General features: G+C 41.2%; 1 protein-coding gene across 1 annotated transcript; it reads right to left on the bottom strand.

Moving 5' to 3' along the window:
- Positions 1–1,885: 1,885 nt before the first annotated feature.
- Positions 1,886–25,553, bottom strand: NUDCD1 (NudC domain containing 1). The gene is made up of 10 exons (XM_068158651.1): positions 25,364–25,553; positions 21,294–21,448; positions 17,375–17,560; positions 16,299–16,482; positions 15,911–16,096; positions 15,170–15,377; positions 10,162–10,306; positions 8,904–9,029; positions 7,113–7,272; positions 1,886–4,592 (listed from the first exon to the last, which is right to left on the bottom strand). The coding sequence occupies exons 1-10, from the start codon at positions 25,479–25,481 to the stop codon at positions 4,300–4,302; spliced, it is 1,761 nt and encodes a 586-aa protein (XP_068014752.1). The 5' UTR covers positions 25,482–25,553; the 3' UTR covers positions 1,886–4,299.
- Between the last annotated feature and the right edge of the window lie 77 nt (positions 25,554–25,630).

Below are 25,630 nucleotides of genomic sequence, written 5' to 3' on the forward strand. Positions count from 1 at the left end.
AATATTTAAGTATTAGCAGCTTGAAGACTGTCAAGCTAGAGAGGAAGAACTAAAGAGCCCCATAAGTACCTAGGTTTTCAATTCATGTTTGTTTTCCCCCATCAGAAGTAATCAAAGTTGGGGGACTATGACTCTTAGACAGTGGCTGTGGTCCTCAGAGATTCCATCTGTTTCAGCCAGGAAAGAGTAAAAATAAATCCATACCATTGGGTGCACCTGTTTCAGTCACAGTAAATGGCAGAATGATGGAGGGCTTGGTAATCTTCTATAATCAATGCCTGGTACTCATGGAGTGCTTTTCAATGCTGAGTCTTTTGCAAGACTAATTTCTTATCGTTTGGAGATAGATCTTAAAGTTATGCTGTAGAATGGGCTTTGAAAGTGGCTTCCTTTTAGAGTCTGAGCATATATGGCTCCAGAGAGATGTCTCCCTGAATCTCCAGCTTCAGGTACAAGAATTTTGATTAACACATCCAGATCCAAAAATTAAGTGAGATTTAAAGTCAGAAGTAGGTATCCAAACCATCTGACCTCAAGACTACAAAGGGAAATGTACACAGTTAACATTTAGCATTTCCATATAAACTAAACTTTGTACTAGCAAATGGTGCTGAAATACCCAAACTGGTGACAAATTCCATTCAGAGATCATAGTTTCACATAGGACCTTTAGGCAGAATTGCATGTAGACCAATGTGGATGACACACCATGGATATAGTCATGGTACCTTCAGTTCTAGAGCTGGCTGTTTGAAGTTAGCTTGGCTATCTATACCTGGGACTTGTCTTAGTGTTAACTTAAACACAGGATTTAAAATAAATCTCCCTTTTTTTGAGAATTAGAGGACATGAACCACATATTCTTACCCCAGCATAGTACTAATCCCTCACTCCTTTGCAGTTTGCTGAGGTTCAAGAATTCTCTAAATCAGTTTGCTAACCCAAGTAGCCCTGATGTGCACTTCCAGGCAGTGGCCAGGCAGCAGCTCCCTGGTGTCTGCTGGCTCAGGAGGCAGAGGGCAGCAGGGGGTGAGCCTGGGTTCCCCACATTTCTTCCTAGAGGAGAGACCTGCCACTGAGAGCAGGCTTATGGACACTGACCCTGTGCTGATTCCATTCCTGCATTCCTTCGTGGATGGGAATACACGCACAGGTTAGTATTACAGTGCGCTTTGTGTTTGTCATGGTGACCAACCTTGTGCTGAAAACAGTCCTGAAAATTTTCCTGTTGTTTCTGGACATGTTAAGGCAGCTTTTTAATTTATAACTAGCCTGTTACTCTTAAGACAGTCCAGACCCAAACCAGGCTTGCCAGAGAGAGTTGAGATGTATGGGGAAGGAGACCTCTAGGAAAGACCAGATTTAAAGTAATTCAATGCATTCAAGACCTGTAGGGGAAAGCAGATAATATCCAGAATGGAAATGACAGAAAACAGATATGAGCAGCAGGGAAGGAGAAAGCAAACCAACCAACCCACCAACAGGCAACCAGATCATGACCTGAAAAGGCAGGGGTTTCATTTATTTCAGAACTAGATAATTAGCTGCATTCTTAGTCATGGTAATTAAGAGTGTAATTTGTGATGTCTTCCTGTCATCATTGATGAAAGTGAGCTCAAACAAACCCACTCTCTCACTTAGTAAACAAAGGTAAGTCATCTAAATGAACCAAGAGTGCTTGAGTGTTTTCTCTTTATTCCATTTAGCCAAGCACTAATCAAAGAGAGGTGCTCTTGTCTTCTGGTACTCATTGCATCTGAAAAGCTTCTTGCATCTCAGATGTGCCAGCATATAGAAAGGGCGACAAAAATGCACCTATATGATAGTGCTTCTGCCCATGTAAGTTACTCCCCTTTTTGTACTCACTGTTACAGAGCACAGCTGCACCCCTGCCCATTGGACTGGGCTGCCCAGGGAGGTGGTGGAGTCACCATCATTGGAGGTGTTTAGGAGGAGACTTGATAGGGTGCTTGGTTGCATGGTTTAGTAGATTAGGTGGGTTGGATGATAGGTTGGATGCAATGATCTCGAAGGCCTCTTCCAACCTGGTTTACTCTATTCCACTTGCTCTCAAACTTGCACCAATATATGGGCACAAACCATGCATTAAGTGCAGGGAGATCCATCTCCCAGGCTAGTCTGGGCTTCATTATACTTAATCATCAAATGTTGAGTTTCAGAGATTTTCACATTACAGTCTGATATTCAAGGACAGTTACAGCTAATCAGCATAGCTGTCCTCTTAAAGATTGTCCTTTAGCATAAAGCTCAGCAGCTCAGTGTCCTTCCCATTCTCATGCACTTTCACATTGTCTTGACAGTTAAGTCACACTCAGGACTGGACACAGACTCTGCCTCTTCAGTTTTAAGGATATAGTTAATGCTACACAGTCTTCAATTGTTCCACAGAAACTAAGGATTTGACTTCCTCATACTGGTGTGAAAGAAAACTGGTTCTTACTGATGCCTCTACCTCAGCTGTGGTATTTCTAAGATTTCTTTCCCCCTTCCAGCAGCATATTTTAATAAAATTTCTAGATATTTTATTTTGTGGAGCTCTTCATGTCTCTATCATCTCTGTCAGCCAACACAGAAAATCAGGCAAAAGTAAACTAACTTTTCATTCAGTGAGAATGCACATTTTTAAATGTAGCTGAGAGTATAATCAAGCTGATAGCATCCTTTACACTTCTTGGAAAAAAATATTTATCCCTCCAAAAGGTAATGACCAACAATTGCAAATGGTACTTGAAAGTCACATTGTATCAAAGGATCAAAGATTTCTCTCACAAGAGAATAAATAGCTAGTGTGAAGCATGCTAGCACTGAGCACACCACAGAAAACACATCCATTTTCTTTTTCAGATAAAAAGATGAAAAAGGGAGAGAGAGAATACATCAGGTTGCTGAGCTCCATCTTTTTTGATGAATCAAGAGAAAAGGAAAAAGTCAACTTGAGCCTTTCCAGGAGTTACAGGAAGAGGAGTCATAGGCTTTATTACTACAGCTATGATACTTAGAAGTATCACATCCTAGATATAAAATATCTCTTTTGTGCTGCTTCTTAGGTTCTGATTGATCTTTTTTTGCTTTCCCTCTCAGCTCTTTCTTGTACCCCCACCACAGCTGCAAACCTCCCTGAGCAGATTAAAGCTATTTGGATGAGTACTGAGCTGAAAGTGAGCTCTCACAGGCTGGTTTGGTGACAGTAAAGGCACATGAAAACAACAAAAACTGTCTCAGTTTTGACTGTCTTCAGTATTTTGTTTTGCTCTGGCAGATGAAAAGGAAAAACTGAAGCATCCTCATGGCCTGTGTACTCTTACATTGCCACATTTAGACTTGTGCATCACAGACAGAATGGTTAATTAATAACAGTGCATCACAGACAGACTAGTTAATTAATAACACAGTATTTACACTGTTATCTGAGGCAGAAGCAGCACTTCTGAGTTTCCCATTTCAGTCCACAATACAGGTGCTTTTCCTGTAGGCTGTTTTCTAATTGCGAGATGAAGCACCATGTCAAAAGAAAACGACACAACCAAGAGTAGAACGACACCTTGACTAATTCAATAGGTAATCACTGACCCTTACTTTACTTCACTTCAGGAAAAGCTATTCTATTGCTCTGAGAACATGAACAGATGTCACTGCAAGCGTGAGTAGGTTCCAGATCTACCCATACGCATATACAATATGCATACATAATGAAATTAACCCCGTTGAATTAATCACCTGTATAATATTCCATCCATTCCATTCCATTCATTTTTCACTTGTTGCTACTGAATATTGAAATACTAAATCATCTTTTTTGGCCAATAGCATTTGGGCTAGTGATATTTTTTTTTCTTTATGATACACACATCTTATACTTTGCACATCAGATGATTTTAGCTGCAGGCTTTAATTTTCCTTATCTGGCTACTTATTTCACAGATAAACTGTGGCGTTTAAAAACAGAAGTGAATGCTCCAAACTCAGGACTAGGGCAGAAAACAGTCACTTGGAAAAAACATTGCACCAATCTATTCACTCATGCAATAGCAGCCTCTGACAATTGCTCAGAGAAAGCTTAGTGCTGAAGACATTTTCCCACAGCTCTGAAAAAACTTGCTTCAGTGACAGCAAAACTGAAAAGCTTGCTCACCTGCAGACAAATTCTAATGAAAAATTTTGATTCCCCCATAAAAATCTCCTTTTTAAAATTTCAGCAAATTGCACTTCTCAGATAAGTTACCTCGGCAAGACTTTAGCAAGTTGTTAACACAAACTAGAGCAGAACATACTAAATAATTAATTTCCAGAGTTCACCTTTATTAAAAACAAGGTTTTTGTTGTGAGAACAAATAATCTCTCACTTGTAGCTTGAAAGCCTAAGATAGGATCATTGGTTTCCAGGGTTGTTACTAGCTGCTTAGCAACCTGTCCCACTTGTCTTCCTTCCTTCCTGTTGTACAGCACCGTGGACAGAGGAGTCGGCTGGCGGTAGATGAAAATTCGTCGCAAGCACTCACAAAGAGCAGCGTAGGAATAATCTGGAGCACAAGCCATGAACTTCTTGTCTTGTTTTGATGCTTGGACATAACCTACATAGCCCAAAAAGAAGTAGAAGGGATAAATAACACAGTGGTTCCAATAGCACTGTATCGAGCTATGAGAAAAATCAAGCTTAAAAAAGCAATATGCTTGCACAGTGTCATGGCTTACTGTTTTTCCAGCTCTGTATACCCCCAGTAGTAAGTTGGGAGAGGATACAACCAGGAAGGCTGACCCAAACTGTCCAAGGAGCTCAACCCATTTCTTTCCCCTGTCCCACTGGGAGCAGAGAGGGAGAAGAGGAAGAGAGCTAACCTGTAACAGTACAGTCACATTTTAACTGCCTCTTTTCATGCCTTGAGGGTGTCTTTGTCAGGGTTTGTTGTTGTTGGCTGTGTGTGGTTTTTGGTTTCGGTTTTTTTGTTATAATTTTTTGGGAGATATTCAAGGTGAGGCTCACCAAGGCTCTGTGTGATCTGATATAGTTGAGGATGCCCCTGCTCACTGCAGGGAGGGTGGACTAGATGCCTTTTAGAGGTCCCTTCCAATCCCTGTGATTCTATGATCCTATGAAAATAGTAGTATAAAATAAGAGGATAGCAGAGGAACAATATTGGGTTTTAACCCCTGAGGTATAAGAAAGCTCAAAGATATAATCATTTCTTTCCTGTTATTTTCAAAACTCTAGAAACATTCTTAAAACAGTACCACACAGTCAGTACAAAAACTTGAAACTAATTTGAAAAAAAAATAATCTTAATCCTTATCATCCACTTTTTTCCCAGCAGAATGCAACTTGAAATGCATAAACAGAACAAAGTGTGAAATTAATCTCTTTTGTTAGAGGATTTGTTAGGATGCTTACAGCTTAATTTGATCTTAATTTAAAATAACAAGCTACTAAAAAGAATACATATTACAAATCCACAGAAATTGCTAAAACTCAGAACAAAACCAATTATGTGCTACAGTAACCTGTGTGAGCTCTACAAAACACCTAATATCTTCCCATGAATTTTGGGCCCAGACTGAGTGGCGTGGTCAAACAAATGTTCTTGGGGGAGGGCAAATTGTCACACTCAGCATTTTCTGAAGGAATGGCTCTAGAGAACACTCAGAGAACATGAAGACGACAGCTGTCACAGAAGTAGTAAATTCTGGGATGGACTGAGGTGATTCTCCCCCTCTACTCAGCCCTGGTGAGACCCCACCTGGAGTACTGTGTCCAGTTCTGGAGCCCCTATTACGAGAGGGATGTGGAGGTGCTGGAACGTGTCCAGAGAAGGGCCACAAGGATGATCAGAGGGCTGGAGCACCTCTCCTATGAGGACAGACTGAAGGAGTTGGGGCTGTTCAGTCTGCAGAAGAGAAGGCTCCAAGGTGACCTAATTGTGGCCTTCCAGTATCTGAAGGGGGCCTACAGGAAGGCTGGGGAAGGACTTCTCAGGATCTCAGGTAGTGATAGGACTAGGGGGAATGGAAGGAAGCTGGAGGTGGGGAGATTCAGGCTAGATGTGAGGAGGAGGTTCTTCACCATGAGAGTGGTGAAACCCTGGAATGGGTTGTCCAGGGAGGTGGTCGGGGCACCGTCCCTGGAGGTGTTTAAGAGCAGGCTGGATGAGGCTCTGGCCAGGCTGATCTAGTGTGGGGTGTCCCTGCCCATGGCAGGGGGGTTGGAACTGGATGATCCTTGTGGTCCCTTCCAACCCTGATTGATACTATGTTTCTTACTTGATAGGTACAACACTGGGCTACACAGACCACCTTGATCTGATGTGGCAGTTCTTACTATTGCATCTATCGTTTTTGAAGTACATCCTGATTCTGAGCTTTACGATTCTGCTCCCACCAATGGCCAAAACCAAATTCTTAAATCTGACTGCAAGAATACAGCAATAACTGTTCTTGACAATCTTTCACAAGCATGTGTTTAACTTTCTGGGCAATCTGTAATTTCAGAAGAGTTAGAGGCTTCCTGGGCCAGAGCTGGCACAGTTCCACTCTTTATTGATTCTTCCTGTCACAGAGTTTTGTGGCAGAGGGCTCCATAGCTTAAATGCACCCACGAAGTATTTCTTCTAGCTTCATTTGTACCTGCTATGGACCAGCATCATTTGATGCTCCTAGCTCATACAACAGAAGAAACAGTTACATACGGTTCTACAGACTTGCATCCTGGAACAAGACAGGAAAAATCTAGAAGCCATTTATGAAAACATCTTACCACAAGCATGTATACACCTAGACATGTCATATGAACTGCAACTGTTGCAGTGTGGGTGTTAAGGTAGTGATTTGTGGGTTTAAGTTTTCAACTGCAGGTCATTTATCCAAGGAACTCTCCTTTTAATGTGCAGGTATGTGCCTGTATCCTATGTACAGTCTTTAAAGGCTTATCTTCCCCAAGGCACAAACATTTTCTTTCTTATGTTGAAGTAGTTCTCAAATTAAGTTATCATTCTGCTATGAACATAATGATAGTAACTTTCAGCTAATATAAGATCCTGTACTAAGAGTATTCAGGCAGAGAAGTCTCAGGCAGAGGAAAGGGACACAAACCAATTTCCTACCTAAAGCGTTAAAAGTTGCAACATGTTCCCACATGTTCTCTGGCTGGTCAGAGTGGGGCTGCCAGAGAAGAGCATCAACATCATGCCTCAAGCAAAAGCATGGCATTTCTTTGGGATCCACAACAACTGAAAAAAGGTACTGGTTGCTTCCAAGATGAATCTGAACACAGAACAAAGAAATACAGAATACTTAGTCAAAACATTCTGTCATACATACTGCCAGAGTTAGATGACCAACAGCTTCATGTTTGCTAGTTGCCAAAATGTTTGAATACATTCTGCTGCACCTCACTGATCCACAACTCAATACACTACAGGTAGCTAATACATTTCAAGCAGATGCAATTATGTTTCTTGCAATAATATTTAGGGAAACATTATGTTCACTACACAGCAAGCGGGACAAATGTTACCTGTCACACTGTATCCACAAACCAGCTATTTTCTTGGTGCTGTATGGTAGCCTTTAAAATCAACCTGGTTTGCTTTGGCAGCACAGATTCAAGAACAGGCATACATAAATATGTATCTATACATTTAGAAGTGTACACACACATATATACAGATATATACATAAAAAGAATCAAGTCTGCAAGACACAGACTTAAGACTTCTAGAGCTTTTCTGAGGAAATGGGAAATTATGAACTGATTCACAACACCATCCTCTAACTATGACATTTTCTGGACAAAACAGGTTATCCTAGATGTACTTTGTGTGACAGAAGGTAGTTGATAAGGTCCAACATGAATGGTGGAGTACAGACATCTTGAAAAAAAGCACAATAAACCCACAAAACTCAAAAAAAAAAATATCTCCCAAGACAAGCTCATCTGTGATGCTTTCACAGATTGTTTCGCTTCCTGCTTTAGACAATGGACCAGACCAAGTCCTTACGTGATGTTAGCCAAGGTTGCTCACAACCCAAATCAAGCCTCCTGCAGAAACATTTTCTTTACAATCTGCTATTTCCAGTGTGATTGACAAATAAATATCATAAAGTGATCTATCATCCAGCTCCTTAGTAAAAACAGTCAACTTCCTACCAGGCTATCTGCAAAGTTCCTGAAAAAAAGCAAACCAAGGAGCATAGCAGTGTGCCCAGGTGGCCAAGAAGGCCAATGGCATCCTGGCCTGCATTAGGAATAGTGTGGCCAGCAGGAGCAGGGAAGTCATTGTGCCCCTGTACTCTGCTTTGGTTAGGCCGCACCTTGAGTCCTGTGTCCAGTTCTGGGCCCCTAAGTTTAAGAAGGACATCAAAACACTTGAATGTGTCCAGAGAAGGGCAACAAGGCTGGGGAGAGGCCTTGAGCACAAACCCTATGAGGAGAGGCTGAGGGAGCTGGGATTATTTAGCCTGGAGAAGAGGAGGCTCAGGGGTGACCTCATTGCCCTCTACAACTACCTGAAAGGTGGCTGTAGCCAGGAAGGGGTTGGTCTCTTCTCCCAGACAACCAGCACCAGAACAAGAGGACATAGTCTCAAGCTGCACCAGGGGAGGTTTAGACTCGAGGTGAGGAGAAAGTTCTTCACCGAGCGAGTTGCTCGTCATTGGAATGTGCTGCCCAGGAAGGTGGTGGAGTCACCACCCCTGGAGGTGGTCAAGAGGAGATTGGATGTGGCACTTGGTGCCATGGTCTAGTCATGAGGTCTGTGGTGACAGGTTGGACTTGATGATCCTCAAGGTCTCTTCCAACCTTAGCAATACTGTGACACTGTGATACTGTAATTCAACTTGGATATCATAAAAAAAAGTTCCCAGGTATTTCTGTAGTACTTTGCAGGACTTACTACATGAGTGACTTTCAGGGTATCACCATCAAATCTGCACAGGCTTGCACTATCTTCAAGAAAAGCATCACATTCTTCTAATTCTTGAGCATTACAAGGGGGGTTCTCCTTTTCAGGGTTTGGATTCTGAAATAAAAAGACAAACAAACTACACTGAAAAATCTGAGCTTATATATCTATATATAAATAAAAATCCATTTTCATTTAAGAAAGGTAAATATTGTAGGAAGAGGCATTTGCATATCTTTACATACTTAAAGATATTATGTATTTATTCAAAATTAATAAAACCCATTTCTGTTGTGGAGGATAGCATGAGTACAACAAAATGCATTTCAGCTTAAGGAAAGTATATAAGCCTCTAAAACATGGAAAAGAATAGAATAGAATAGAATAGAATAGAATAGAATAGAATAGAATAGAATAGAATAGAATAGAATAGAATAGAATAGAATAGAATAGAATAATAAACCAGGTTGGAAAAGACCTTCAAGATCATCGTGTCTAACCCATCAACCAATCCAACCCACCTAAACAACTAAACCATGGCACCAAGCTCCCCATCAAGTCTATTCCTAAACACCTCCGATGATGGTGACTCCACCACCTCCCCAGACAGCCAATTCCAATGGGCAATCACTCTCTCTGTGTAGAATTTCTTCCTAACATCCAACCTAAACCTCCCCTGGCACAGCCTGAGACTGTGTCCTCTTGTTCTGGTACTGGCTGCCTGGGAGAAGAGACCAACATCCACCTGTCTACAACTTCCCTTCAGGTAGTTGTAGAGAGCAATAAGGTCACCCAACCAACAATCAACACCAATACAATCAACACCAATACAGAGTCATACTTAAGTTTTAGATGAGATGCCATTTTCTAATTAAACCAAAAAGAGAAGCATCACAAACATTCTAGTTCAAAATCACGTTTTACTTTAAGTAGACTACTTGTACAACAACAATGACAGAAAGTTTGAGTCATGGTTATATTTTCCTAATTTTTCCTTTTAAACATGACTTTTAAATGGTGAGTGTAAATGATAGCACAGAAGCCATCGTGTAAGCTAACTTCAGCCCCCCCCATGATGATGATATTACCGTTCAAAGTCTATTCTCAACTTCAGTGCCATTATTTTGTCCAGTTTCAGTTAAAAAATTAAGGTAGAGTTAAGATTCTGGACAATAAATGAACTGTCAAAGAAGTGAAAATCTGGGTATCAAGAAAAGACAGGCAAATGCTCAAGAAGTTTAAATCTCACCATCACTTCAGAAGTAAGATGCATCAAGCTTTCAGATATTTTAGAGCACTGGGAAGGATCAATAATGAGTTCTCCTCTTGTGTCACCAAGTATTAGTTCTGGCCACTGGCATCCCTCATTTTTCTTAATTAGAGAAATCTCCAAGCTAAAATGCAAACAGAAAACAACAAGGAGTACATGAAAACACTGCATCCATTTCTCAGAATAATCAAAAAAGCTTTAAGTGGAAATTTGAGCACTTCTGCTCTTCAACCTGAATTAATCATGAAAAATCACATGACAGAAACTATTAGCATTCAATTTATAAATGAAGCTCTTCTAACAGAAAAATATTCTGTGGGATGTGTGATTCCTAAAAACCTCAGAACAAAGGTAAGTAGATCCATGTAAGTGTGGTTAGAGTTTTCAATGTAAATGCAGCATCCACTGAAGCAGTCTTATTAAAATATTTTAAACACCATAGGAAATTACCTGTAAAGAAATCCACATTTCACTGCAGATGTTCATTTGAAATGTAAGTAGTGCTTAGAAAGGCTACTTAAGTATGCACTCCCTTCACATAACACCGAGGATCAAACTGCTTGTATTTTGTAGACCTCAGAAACACAACAGTTATCCAGGATAGATAATTACCTCAAACCCTATCTCAGAAGCGATTCTATTTCTATAACCTGTTAAAAAAACCCTACATCAAGCTTATAACCATTAGGAATTCCTAACTGAAAAAACAGAGACACAATCTGATGTACCAACAAAGCAATTTCATTTAATTACAGCACAGGACTAACACAAGGATTTAATGATAAAATGACCATTAGCTTTATTATACTCAGTTTCTTTACAGCACTTAGATGATCTACAGTGACAGCCTTTCACTTGACAGAACAGGAGAGCCTTCAAAGTTAGTTACTGCATCATAGCAGGAACTATTTGGTTATATATCAATAATATACAAACATTTTATAATATACAAGTATTAGTCACTATTTCATTCTTTTGGAGGATAACTGTCTTTACAGTTAACCTTTCAGGGAAAAGCCAAGATTTTTGATAAGGGAAACCCGAGGAAAATCATAGAATATCTGAAGATGGAAAGGACCCATAAGGATCATGGGGTCTACCCCCTGCTCCTTGCAGGGCTACCTAAAACTATACTCTATGACTCTCAAAAGAAATTGAAAAACAATTAATTAACTGGGAAGGTCCTACAGAAAATGTTATGCTAAGCTTCTTATTATGACCAAATTTCACAAGGTACATACGCCTTTGTACTATGAATAGAAGTCCAAACAAGTCATTCACGGAAAATATTGACCTCAAGCTTGTACAAGCAACCAGAACTCAGTGTTATCTCCATCTTTTTTTTTCACTTTGCATTTTAAACTATTAAAATGGCAACAATGACTGCTGTCACACATATCACATACAAATCAACATGCAAAGCTATTGTAAGACACGGTATCTCCAGCATAAACAATCTGCTCCCCAGTTTCCACACTGGGAGAATGATAGTGGACATGTATGTATTTACAAGTTCTGCTTCAAAACTTTAAAGACTTCCCTGCCCCCCCCCCTCTTTTTTTTCCCCTAGGGAAACTCAGTCTTATGATGTCAGTATTCTCAAAATGCCTCCGTAAATGACCATGGTTTCCATAACACTGTGGTTGGAAACATTACCATTGAAAGACATCTGTATTCTCCCCACTTACACAGACTTAAGTGCTGTAAACCTGAACCAATATTCAGTATGCCAAAACCTCCCAGAGGAAACTAAACCGGAAACTGTGAACTAAAAAGGCCTAATGGAGACCCAAGGACAGATCCAAACAGATTCAGTTATAGGTTTGTTTTCGTATCAGTAAGTTTCACGGACACAGAAGTAACTTCTTGAATTGGGAGTCTGAGACAGAAAACTACAGTCTATACACTCTCATAAAACAGGTATTAGATATTGGGAAGTGAAGGGGATCAATAAAACCATTTGCCCTGCTCTAAGGCTCTACCTGGTAAAAAAATAAAGTTCAATTTTCCTATGATTACTTTTACAGCAACATACACTGTAAAAACAGTAATAGATCTATAGCAAAAAGGGGGGGAGGGAGGGGGAAATAAAAAACCAAAACGGAGCAGAAGGTAGTAAAACAGACAAAGTTACAGCACTAAAATTTGACTCAAATTCCTGCAGTCAAAAACAGGATTTCCAAGACATAGGCATGGTCAAAGGGATAATACAGGGCCTTGTATGGGGAGGGACTTCTCAGGATATCAGGTAGTGATAGGACTAGGGGGAATGGAATGAGGTTGAAGATGGGGAGATTCAGGCTGGATGTGAGGAGGAAGTTCTTCCCCATGAGAGTGGTGAAGCCCTGGAATGGGTTGTCCAGGGAGGTGGTTGGGGCGCCGTCCCTGGAGGTGTTTAAGACCAGGCTGGATGAGGCTCTGGCCAGCCTGATGTAGTGTGGGGTGTCCCTGCCCATGGCAGGGGGGTTGGAACTAGATGATCCTCGTGGTCCCTTCCAACCCTGACTGATACTATGATACTATCCCTTCAGAAGAAACTGTTAACTACATCACAACCACATTTCATTGCTAACTGCTTAGCAAGAACACTTCTATGATTACTGGGAATCTCTTTTAACACAGTACAGGTTTGCTCAGAGTTAAGTACTTAGTACCTATGAATCAAAGAAAGCTCAAAAATGTAGCAGCTAAGAACTCCAAGTTTTTCATTAGTAGGTTTAGTTTATGGAAATGCAAAAGCAACTGTAATGTAAGTGGCATTAATAATAATAAATGTAATATATAGTATATAATATTATATAAATGTATATAATATAATAATAATGCTACCTGGCATTAATGTCTGTAATCTCTGTAATTTTCAGAAATCCATAGTGCTTCAAAGTAAAAATCTATTGGTTATTGATAATTGGTATTAGAAAAGTAAGAGCCCAATCAAAGAACAGAAGGTATTTCCAAATGCCTTGGAAATGGACACAACTAATGCATTGCCTCTGACAGGAGCCATACTGTTGCTATTAATACATTAGGAACTTAAAGGCAGATTTTTTTCCTTAAACAAAGGATATATTGATCCTTACATCTAGTAAACAGAGTTAAGTGTTTCTGTTACACTTATGTATTAGCTTTGGCTGCAACAGTTAATTTTCTTTGCAGTAGCTTGTATGGTGGTCTGTGTTAGATTTGGTTTTGATTAGAATAAAAGACAAATATGCTTAGCGATATAAGTGAGTTTGTATTTTGCTACAAAGCTGTCCTTTATCACAGAGTACTTGTAAATCTTCTCTAGTGAGAAAAATTAATTTTTATTTAAAGGAAATACCTCTATTTCCACAGAAACAATTCCTTTCTTCAGATATGTTTTCACATGATGACACCACATATGGAAATTAAGCTTTAAGCAACCATTTAACCAAACCTGCTTGTTTCAAGAAATAGTGGCTCATTACTTTACCCTAGGAGAGAGCAAAAGCAGTAAATGTCCAAATATGTGCTACATACTGACAGACCCTGCTGCTTTTCTTACACTTACTGGAAGATCCATGACCAATTCCATCAGGAACCACACCTGAACAATGAAATTCCTTGACTCATCTCCTTGAATTCTCCCTCCACCATCACGGCCTGTATCTTTTTTCTCCATACTTTAGCTAATGTTTAAACAACTCCTTTGACTGAGGAATTAGCCTATAGTTCTGCATTTACATAAAAACCAACACAAGTTGTGTCCAGCCTGCAACCAGCCTTACATGTCACAGAGCTTGTGACAGACTAAAGCCCTGAGAGAGGAATGTGACTTACTGAACAAACTTCTACAATGGAAAATCACTGGTCGAGATGGGCACAGAGAACATGCCCACAAAGTTCAGGGAATATCAGGAAGCTTACCATATTGCAACACAAAGTGTGGCCTTTGTTTTAGGTAAACAGCTCTCAGCAGTTGTGTGGACCAACTGGTGATTTAAATGTTTCTCCCCAAGTTCACTGAAAGAATGAGTATCACCCTGAGTCAGACTAGCATGGGGAGCATGAAAGAAGTGGCTCAGCCCAGGCAGAGTATAAAAATCAGACAACTAACAAAAGAACTGCTTATGAAACCATTTAAGGTTTTAATATCTGTGTTTCTTGGTTGGTTGGTTTGTTTTTGTTTGTTTGGTTTGGGTTTTTGTTTTGTTTGTGGGGTTTTTTATTGGTTGTTTTGCTCATTTTTCCCCCGGCCAGTTGGTAAAAATGTAAGCTTTTCTTTAGCACTTCAAAGTATTATATTACTAAATTTATCAAGAAAGTTTCATAACTATACGATGCACTATTTTTATGAAAATCATGTAGCAGTTTACCTATTCACTTTTCCACTGTGATCAACTAGAGGCAAACAGACAAAACTACTCTCAGAGAGAATAAAAAATCCCAAGGTAATCATACAGACATACATGGGGTAATCTCCAGCAGCTGGTATCACCATGTATTGTTTTGAAAAGGCAACTGCTCACATTAGAACAGGCCATTAACACTGGCTGCCAACAACTAAAGCAAAGCATATGAAAATAGTGTGAAGAATTTAACTTTGAGCATCAAATGTATGCATAATGTTGCAAAGAACTTTTCTTCACAGCTCAGTACAAGAAGCTCTTAATTTCCTGGTCTGCTAAGAGGTACAGCTACCAGTACAGTTTTATATAATGCCTTTTATTTTGTGAAATAAAAGAACTTACTATTCTGGAAAGACTCTTCTATGTTGCAGAAAATAGCTAGTCACGTAGCTTATAGGCAAGTAACAGTGAGAGGAGGGGATTACTTTCACAATAGGCTAGAGAAACAGCCTGAGGCAGCATTGCAAAAGTCAATGAACTATTTTGAGCAGCAGAGACAGGTTCCTGTAAGGAGGGTGTAGCATTAAATAAGATCATTCCTGGAGAGGTCCAAAGTCAGTTACAGTATATACTTTGAAATTAATTCCCATCAATAGGAAATCTAGAATATACAACACCTTTTGTCCTCTCTAATTATCCACGTGCAGCTTTCATGGTCCACCGATGAATAGAGTTTCCCTTCCATCAAAGGAGGCTGGTCCCTCAGTGTAACACAAATGTTATCAGGGGAAAAGCGTACTTTTATGTCATCTTTAGTGATGTCTTGAGGAATGTGAACTGTTACTGTCACATCATCTTCAGTCTGCTGCCAGTAATAGACAGGTTCTGTAATTGGAAATGTGCAAAAGAATGCAAACTAGATTACAAATACTCTGCTGGATTGCACAATATGCAGTGCTGGGAGACACTGAATAGAGGTTGGAGGAAGAGTGAAAATTAGCTTTTACTCTGAACAATTTATATAAAATATATTCTTGTTATAAAATGAAGAAACATCTCTTTTTTTTTAGCAATTGAGGTAATTTGTGTCCCCTGTGTGAATGGCAGTTTATTTTCATGTGTATACTCAAGTATGCTGATAGAGTTATATATGGGCCTTAACTATAAGTCTGCATTTACTGTAGCATTAAAAAATTTGTCTACAATCTAAACCAGCTTCTCCTATGTTTTTACACAATGCAAGTTCCCAGGCTGAAAACAAACCAAAACAAGACAACCTGTCCTTAAAAAAATAAAAAATTCTGGAAGATAGGTATTAAGACATTTATTGCTGCAGTTCCAAAACTGATGCTAAACGGACAAGCCATTTTCTAAGCCAAAAGAGAGCAGCCTATCCTAATCTGCCAGACAAATCTTACCTTTCTTTTCATTTGTTGTTTTTGCATCATCATTTTCTTCTGGTTTGTCTTCTTCATCATGCATAAATTTGAATGGTTTGTAAGAAACAATCATTAGACCATCCCCACTGGGCTCTATTGCTGCATAATGAGGGACTGATTTGCCTTGTAAAACTCTCCTTTTAAAGATTTCATACCTGTGATCACCTATAAAATAAAAATATTAAAAAATCTTAGCTGTGCTGGTTTGCTAGAAGAGAAACTGTTACATGAGAATCTCAGTACACTCAAAATATCAAGCAATCCTAACAGTTAAATCACACTACCATAGTTTCAAAAGGAGTCTGTCATCATCTTCTTCCTAATGAGTTTGTTAAATACGCAGCCCTTAAATTAATGTAACACTTACCCTCTTTGCTTATCTCTCCAATTGTAAGCCATTCCAAGGTAACATGAAATCCACTTCCTTTTGTGTCCAATTCATCTTTTTCTACCCTAAGCAGCAGCACAGCTACCGAATGCACATCAGATTTTACAAACGAAACACTATGTGCTATAATGAATGGACTTCCTAGTTCTTCATTAAACACAATCTGGAAGACAAAATCGTAGTAAAGAGTCAATCAGTTGAAACTGGAAGTCTTGCTCTTTCTGAGAAAACAGTGAAAGGCTTCAGCAAGTGGCAAATCAGTTAAACTTTGCTTCCCCCAAACCTCTCTGACAACATGAATCCATGAACATCACACAGTTCTGGTTCCTCCTTCCTTGGCTGTCAACCCACAATTCTGAAATGCTTTCAGTTATTATTGTTTATATTATAAAACCATTTAACAAAGCACAAAGATTCACAAACCCATCTGCATTATGGCTATTTACTACCACAATAAGCAGAGATACAAGAACTGCCAAACAGATCAGGATGCATAAACACAGTCTTTCAAGTGGGGGAAACACTCTCACACTTCAGAGAGAAACGTAAGCATTTCACCAAGGCCCTCACTACTTCTTTAGACACCCCAGCATCCCAAAAATCTTTATAAATCTTGACATGCACAAACAAGAATGAGGGGAGAGGGTTTGATTTATTTGGTACTATCTTTACAGATTCAAATTTCCTTCTCTACAAAGTTTCATAAAGGGGAATAAAAGACAAAAATTTTAACAAAGAAGTACAATATTCATGTTTAGGAACAGCTAGGGTTAGAAGGTTTTGAACTTTTATGTATGCAGCTTGGAAAAGTCCATCCAGTGTTTGGATAGGACTGGGCAGACAGAGTATATTACCATCATACTGCAAGGCTTTGATAAGCACCACAGCAAACATAAGAGAATTTCATAGAGAAGGGCTGCACATCCTGCAGCTTGAGACATTTAGCACTTGGTAGCTATAGCTGAACGTTTTAATTCTAGAAACTACATAGCACAGCAAGAATAAGAATTATTTGGTAGATGTACAATTTTTAAGCATGCCATAGCAAGACTTACCTCCCACTTTTCGGATGCACTGTTTCCACGCTTGCCTGATTTAATTAAGTAGAGTCTTCCTGTACCATCAGAAAGGGTAACCCATGTGGAAGATGGGAAGTGTATCGAGGCACAAAGGCGATCATCGTAAGCTGTTAAGTCAGTAGGTAGCCTGAAAACTTCTCTTGGCTTTTGTAGAGCAGTGTCCTATAAACAAATAGAACAGAATAAACAAGGTTGGAAAAGATCTTCGAGATCATCAAGTCCAACCTATTATCCAACACTATCTAATCAACTAAACCATGGCACCAAGCACCCCATCCAGTCTCCTCTTAAACATCTCCAATGATGGTAACTCCACCATCTTCCTGGGCAGCCCATTCCAATGGCAAATCACTCTCTCTGTGAAGAACTTCTTCCTGACATCCAGCCTAAACCTCCCCTGGTGCAGCTTGAGACTGTGTCCTCTTGTTCTGGTACTAGTTGCCTGGGAGAAGAGACCAACCCCCACCTGGCTACAACCTCCCTTCAGGCAGTTGTAGACAGCAGTAAGGTCTCCTTTGAGCCTCCTCTTCTCCAGGCTAAGCAACCTCAGCTCCCTCAGCCTCTGCTCATAGGGCTTGTGCTCCAAACCCCTCCCCAGTTTTGTTGTCCTTCTCTGGACACATTCCAGCAACTCAACATCTTTCCCAAACTGAGGGGCCCAGAACTGGACACAGTACTCAAGGTGTGGCCTAACCAGTGCTGAGTACATGGACAGAATGACTTCCCTGCTTCTGCTGGCCATACTATTCCTGATACAGGCCACCCAGACTTTATGAAGCATTTATTGACTTCAGAATTAAAGACAAATTAAGGATAGCAAACCTCAGTAGAAATTCAGCAGCTTCTTTGTGAGCTTGAGAATATTTGGAAAAAAGTGGGAAGGAAGTGTTATTTCCACATACATGGAAAGAGTGGTGGAATTTCACCACGTTGGTTTCTACTTAGTTCTATCTCAGCACTCATTTTTTTCCCCTTCTATTTTACAGAACTAAATACAATTTGCATTAAAAAAAATAATTCCCACATCACATACAAAAAAATAACACAAAACAAAGAAAAAAACCACCAACCCAACTCAATAGTGCTGTCACTACTGGGTCTTTAAAAGAAAGTCATGATGCTGGTTTAGTGAATGGAAGAACTTCAATAGCCTTAGTAGAATGTCAAAGCTTTTATAGAGTATTCCCAGCCAAGTTGGGATAACAACTTTCTCAATCTGGTATAAAAAAACCCAACACCTGAATACTCTGCTTATTTAAGGAACTAACTCAGAAAATTCTGAACATGAGCCAGCAGTGTGTCCAGGTGGGCAAGAAGGCCAATGGCATCCTGGCCTGTGTCAGGCACAGTGTGGCCAGTGGGACAAGGGAGGTTTTTCTTCCCCAGTACTCAGCACTGGTGAGGCCACACTTTGAGTACTGTGTCCAGTCCTGGGCCACTCAATTCAAGAATAATGCTGATGTACTGGAACGTGTCCAGAGAAGGGCAACAAAGCTGGTGAGAGGCCTCAAGCACAAGCCCTGTGAGGAGAAGCTGAGGGAGCTGGGGTTGCTTAGCCTGGAGAAGAGGATGTTCAGGGCAGACCTCATTGCTGTCTACAACTACCTGAAGGGAGGTTGTAGCCAGGTGAGGGTTGGTCTCTTCTCCCAGGCAACCAGCAACAGAATGAGGGGACAGAGTTTCAAGTTGTGCCAGGGGAGGTTCAGGCTGGATATTAGGAAGAAGTTCTTCACAGAGAGAGGGATTTGACATTGGAGTGTGCTGCCTAGGAAGGTGGTGGAGTCGCCATCCTTGGAGTTCTTCAAGAAAAGACTGGATGAGGCACTTAGTGCCATGGTCTTGTTGACTGGATAGGACTGGGTGATACGTAGAACTAGATCATCTTGGAGGTCACTTCCCACCTGGTTGATTCTATGATTCCTCCATTGACTTTGAAAAACTGCTCACACTGATAACTTTTAATTTTAAACTGTGTGTAATTTTAAATGATGTGTGATTTTGAACATCACCATGGTATTATCTACACTTTTTTGCCTTCACAGATGACATCTTTTGAAACACTTAAGTTGCAGGAATAAATCATGACTTATGGATAAGTAACAGGGCCATATTAGAATCAAAGTTGCAAGCAAAATCAGAAGCAAAACTAGAAATAATTATGTGTTAAAAAGCCTATGTGTCCTTTCCCTTGGGATTCAGGACAAACATATTACCCTGTTCCATTTTGTTTTAAAGACAACTGACATTTGTAGCTGCTGCCAATTTGTAAGCTATACTTGGCTGAAAACAGTACTTGCAATATACATTTGACTAATATATGGCCAAGCACATTTGTAATAAGACACCTTGGTGATGTTTCTGAATACTCATTCCTTTCCATACACATGCAAACATGTTTCCTTTGCAAAGCAGCACTGTGCTGTGTATCAGAACACAAGATGGCAGTTATTTATTTCAGTCCAAAATATTAGACAAGTACCATTTTCTTAAAGATTCCAGTGGACCCACCAGTCCTAGGGAAGAATATTTACTAATTTGATTTCCTGAACATTAAATGCTTTTAACTAATTTATTTGATAAGAAAGAAATGTACACACTTTAGTACCCTCCTAATAAATTAATGTATAGGGTTTCTGTGTTGTGCTGGCAGTGGGGAGCTGCTTCACTTTTTACTCCAAAGAACTGGCCAACACCCACCTCACTACAACCTCCTTTCAGCTAGTTGTGGAGAGCAAGAAGATCTCCCCTCAGTTTCCTTTTCTCCAGACTAAATGCCAGTTCTCTAGACCCTTCATCAGCATTGCTGCCCTTTGGACACACTCCAGCACCTCAATGTCCTTCTTATACTGAAGAATCCAAAACTGAACACAGTATTTGAAATGTGGCCTCACCAGTTCTGAGTACAGAGGGACAATCACTTCCTTAGTCCTGCTCTTGTCACATTACTGCTGCTACAGGCCAGGATACTGTTGGCCTTCTTGGCCATCTGAGCACACAGATGGCTCACATGCAGCCCACCAACACTTCAAGGTCTTTCTCTACTGAGCAGCCTGTTGAATCTCATACCATCGGCCTTGCCCATTTATCCAGCCTGTCCCTTTGCAGAGCCTTCCTACCCTGAAGCACTCAATTAAACTGTCATCTGCAAACTTATTGAAGGTGCACTCAATCCCCTCATCCAGATCACTGTTAAAGACATTAAAGGCAACTGGCCCCAATACTGAGCCCACCTGTGACCAGCTGCCAGATGGATTTAATGGCATTCACCACCACCCTTTGGGCCTGGCCATCCACACAGTTTCTCATAGAATCACAGAATACCAGGACAGAGGGGACCTCAACAATCATCTGGTCTAACCTTTACTGGCAAATGCGTGTTCTAAACAAGATGGCCCAGCCCCTATTGAGCTGAACTCTAAAAGTGTCCAATGTTGGGGATACCACCACCTCCCTGGGGAGATCATTCCAATGGCTGATTGTTCTCATTTTTTAGCCAGTGAAGCATCCACCCATCCAAGCAATGAGCAGCCAGTTTCTCCAGGAGGATGCTGCTGGAGATAGTGTCAAATGCTTTAACAAAGTCCAGGTAAACAACACATACAGCCTTTTGCTCACCCACTAAGTCAGTTGCTATCTTGTAAAAGAAGATCAAGCCTGTCAAGCAGGACCTACCAGTCATGACCCCATGCTGACTGGGCCTGATCACCTGGTTTTCTCCATGACCCTCCCCAGCACCAAGGTCATACTGACAGGTCTGCAAGGTCATACTGACAGGTCTGCAGTTCCCTAGATCCTCCTCCTGGCTCTTCTTATAGACAGGCATCACATTTGCTACTCTCCAGTCAAATGGGACATGACAATGTGTATTTTCCATACTTCCCATGTTTATTCTTACCAGAGTCACTGATAGATTCATAACTCTTCCAAACTGATCAACATAGTAGACATTATCCTGGTACCAGGAATCAAGGTGCAGATAATTATACATGCCAAAAGCACGCATGTGGTCGAGGGTATACTGATCGTCACGAAGTTTCACTTCTGCTACAGCTGGGGGGGGGAAAACAAAACAATAATAAGCAAACAACATACAAATATCTACTTTAAATTATTACTAAATAAACAAATGTTAAAGTTCAAGTAAATAAATTTCAAGTAATTCTTCCATCCTTAGTCCCTAGTCAGCATCTCAGGACTAATCCTTCTCATCGCAACAATTATTTCATTTGGTACTTTTTCAACTTCCTCTTTCTTGTCTGCTCAAACCCAAATTATTTCCAGTATTTCACTTCCATGAACCCTCCAAAGGACCATTCACAACTCTGTGAAGCAGTCTTCATTTAAGATTCCTTATAGTTTTCTTTAGTATCTACTTAAAACTTGAAGAAGTTTATTCTATTCCACAGAACATCAACTAGTGCAAAGTAGTTCCTTTTACAGTGCAACCACTGCCACTGCAAAAGGTATCACAATGCCATCAGTCAGAGAGACACTAAATGGCTCAGAACTGACCCCACTGGAGATACTGGCTATAGGAAACTATGCAATATGATACTACCTGATTAATAAAAAAACCCAGTCATACTACACAAAATGCTTGCAAAATAACAGTATTATTACCAATTAGTCTCCTAATCACTGCTGATATTTGCAAACCAACAGTATTAATTCCACTCAGTCCAAATGATTATTCATACTCACCACCCAGGAGGGATTTACTGTACCTCTGCAAAGCATAAATTACTGTTCCCCATGCCATGGCTTTTCAAAAAAAAAGCTAGAGCATCAACAAAAGAGTGTCAAGAAAATGCACCTGTCATAATTGGAAAGACTGCCACCCGTTCCAATTTCTACTTCAACTGATCTGAAGGGGGCCTACAGGAAGGCTGGGGAGGGACTTCTCAGGATCGCAGGTAGTGATAGGACTAGGGGGAATGGAATGAAGCTGGAGGTGGGGAGATTCAGGCTGGATGTGAGGAGGAGGTTCTTCACCATTTGAGTGGTGAAACCCTGGAATGGGTTGTCCAGGGAGGTGGTCGGGGCGCCGTCCCTGGAGGTGTTTAAGCCCAGGCTGGATGAGGCTCTGTCCAGCCTGATCTAGTGTGGGGTGTCCTTGCCCATGGCAGGGGGGGTGGAACTAGATGATCCTTGTGGTCCCTTCCAACCCTGACTGATACTATGATAAGACTTTTTTTTTACAGTAAATTACACTGTAAAAGAAATTAGAAGGATATGTTGTGAAAATGGGTTTTAAAGTTGTTTGCACAGCAAGCTTTATCACAGAGATATTTTTCCCACCACCACAAGAGACGATGTGAATATTCTGTAGACAATTAAGGACAACCTCAAATATAAGGCAGGATAATTATTTTCAGTGAAATCAAGAACATGTCATCTGTTTCCTGCATTAACTGGTCTTCTGAAATTAGAATGCATATGCAGAAGCATATAAAGTTTTAACACAAAATAACCCTAAAATGGTCTTATTTTATAAACCTTCCTTTTTCTGCTTCTCCCTCCCTGCTCCCCTAAACATGTTTCTGCTGTCAGAATTGTAACTAAAACACATACAAGTAGTGAAAACAGTCCCAGCGAGATGCTTTTTACAGCATATATATATAACCTTTCAAGAAAATTCTTGGAACAATATACTACTGATTAGTTGACTGTACAAAAGCTGAAAAACCATTACAAAATGCTCTGTCCTTCATTTTTTTTTTTCAGTTTGTAGTCCTCAAAAGATCTGGAAAAAATAAGAGGCTGGGAACAGGAGATCCAAATCCCTTGCATAATTGCAAAGTATAATTCTTAATGATCTTCTTAAAGTTATTACTCTGCACTGAAGAAAAACCCTTTCATTTTCCTCTGAATAAGGAATACTGTCAAGGGATTTCTAGTTTAAATGAATAGTGAAGTCTTACATCTGCCATCAAACACTATAAAGGAAACTGGGGGGGGAAAAAAAGGTAGAGAGAAAAGGGTGAGGACCCCCCTTCATTTTGAGGTGTTTTACTGAATATGACTAAACAACTTTAGAATAGTGGAAAATAATTCTATGAACATATTACTTAAGGGCATCTAATGTTCCATGCTTATATGTCATACTTTGTTTTGCAATGCCACCCAGTGGAAGCAATGTACAATTTCCTATACACTTATATATTAGTGGAAGAGATGACGTGATTTTCTAGTGTCAGCATTCGAAGATCCTTCTATCCCTGCATTCATTATTTTTCTTTTAATATTAACAAATGTGGTGTTATTGTCCATTGTTACATATTCCAAGCATACTCTCAATCTAAATAGGCTTACTGCATGAAATCTGGGATGTCACTCATGCAGATAAAATCTGAAACAGATTCCCAGAAAACAAACAAAAAATTCAACAGCCATTCTACATTAATCTACCAGATTCTACTGTCACATTTGTGCACATAGTTGTGAATAAAAGCAGAAATTAGTCATGCTGACAGTGTTCCTAAGTATTCTGTCCAGTTATTGTACTTTTACTCACTCCCATTCTGAGGAAATAGAATAGAATAAACCAGGTTGGAAGAGACCTTCAAGATCATCGTGTCCAACCTATCATCCAGCACCACCTAATCAACTAACCCATGCAACCAAGCACCCTGTCAAGTCTCCTCCTGAACACCTCCAGTGAAGGCGACTCCACCACCTCCCCGGGCAGTCCATTCCAATGGGCAATCACTCTCTCTGTGTAAAACTTCCTCCTGACCTCCAGCCTGAACTTCCCCTGGTGCAGCCTGAGACTGTGTCCTCTTGTTCTGGTGCTGGCTGCCTGGGAGAAGAGACCAACCTCTGCCTGTTTACAACCCCCCTTCAGGTAGTTGTAGAGAGCAATAAAGTCATCCCTGAGTCTCCTCCTCTCCAGGCTAAGCAGCCCCAGCTCCCTCAGTCTCTCCTCATAGGGCTTGTGCTCCAAGCCCCTCACCAACTTTGTTGCCCTTCTCTGGACTCGTTCCAGCAAGTCAACGTCCTTCCTAAACTGAGGGGCCCAGAACTGGACACAGTACTCGAGGTGTGGCCTAACCAGTGCAGTGTACAGGGGCAGAATGACCTCCCTGCTCCTGCTGGCCAGCAGGCCAGGATGCCGTTGGCCCTCCTGGCCACCTGGGCACACTGCAGGCTCGTGTTCAGCCTACCATCAACCAGCACCCCCAGGTCCCTCTCTGCCTGGCTGCTCTCCAGCCACTCTGACCCCAGCCTGTAGCACTGCATGGGGTTGTTGTGGCCAATGTGCAGAACCCGGCACTTGGATGTGTTAAATCTCATGCCGTTGGACTCTGCCCATCTGTCCAGCCCGTCGAGGTCTCTCTGCAAAGCCTCTCTACCCTCTAGCAGATCAAATCACTCTTTGCTCAGTAAGTAATATTAATTTAATAACCCAGCTACCAAGGTCTTCATCGTGTTCCTGATACTTTTAATCTGCTGACAAACGCGCCGGAAAGCAGATGCTGATTTCAGACAGATTTCTCTAAACTGGATGTACTACATCCCGCTCAGGCGCACACTACTTCGGCCGGCCTTGCCACACATATTTTCTTAAGGATTTAGGAACTAAGCTCAAACTCAAGGGGCGGGTAGTTGTAAAGCTGTGATGTGACAACAGAGAGAGACCTTGGTCTATCAAGAAACACATGCGAGAGGAGGACGGGGGACCAGTGACGATACTACAGCCAATTTTAACAAGCAAATACGAGACGAAATGCTGAATCTCCTCCCGTCGTTCCCCACACCGGATCGGCGCGCAGGCCTACCGGTGAGGCGGGAGGGGCTTCCCCTAGCTCACGGCACGCTTGCACCGACGGCCGCTAACCAGGCCGCGCAGCACCGCAAAATGACAGAAAAAACCGCAGGCGGATCCGGCACCCTCTCCGCCGCCCAAGGGGCCGTCTGGGCCGCAGACCGAAGCGGAGCCCCGGCGGATCCGCTCCCGCTCCTCACCCGCATCGATCCCCAGCTGGTAGCAGGCCAGTGGCTCCAAAGACAGCTTGTAGCCCTCGAACTTAGGGTCCAAGAGTAGGCGCTTGGCCTGCAGGGAGCAGTGGGCGGCGCCCGCCATGCCGCAGCGCCGGGTAAAACTTCGGGGAGAGGCGGCAACTCGGCGGTCCCTCGGGCGACGCGCGGCAGCCGCTGCGGAGCACCACGGGAAGGGCTTTCCTGGCGACTGGCAGCTGTAAGGCACGCTGGGGGCGGTAGTCCAGGCCGAGG

Source organism: Melanerpes formicivorus, unplaced genomic scaffold (genome assembly GCF_026170545.1).
Source record: "Melanerpes formicivorus ecotype bairdi unplaced genomic scaffold, bMelFor1.0.p_v2 SCAF_40, whole genome shotgun sequence".
Lineage (NCBI taxonomy): Eukaryota > Metazoa > Chordata > Aves > Piciformes > Picidae > Melanerpes > Melanerpes formicivorus.

What these genes read in the sequence shown, in the direction of transcription:
- NUDCD1 (XM_068158651.1), bottom strand. Translation starts at nt 25,481, where the DNA reads ATGGCGGGCGCCGCCCACTGCTCCCTGCAGGCCAAGCGCCTACTCTTG. An exon ending in TGGAGAGATAAGCAAAGAGG is followed by an intron (nt 16,097 to 16,298) that starts GTAAGTGTTACA and finishes TTTATTTTATAG; the next exon opens with GTGATCACAGGTATGAAATC. An exon ending in TGCAACTTTTAACGCTTTAG is followed by an intron (nt 4,593 to 7,112) that starts GTAGGAAATTGG and finishes TGGGCTATGTAG; the next exon opens with GTTATGTCCAAGCATCAAAA.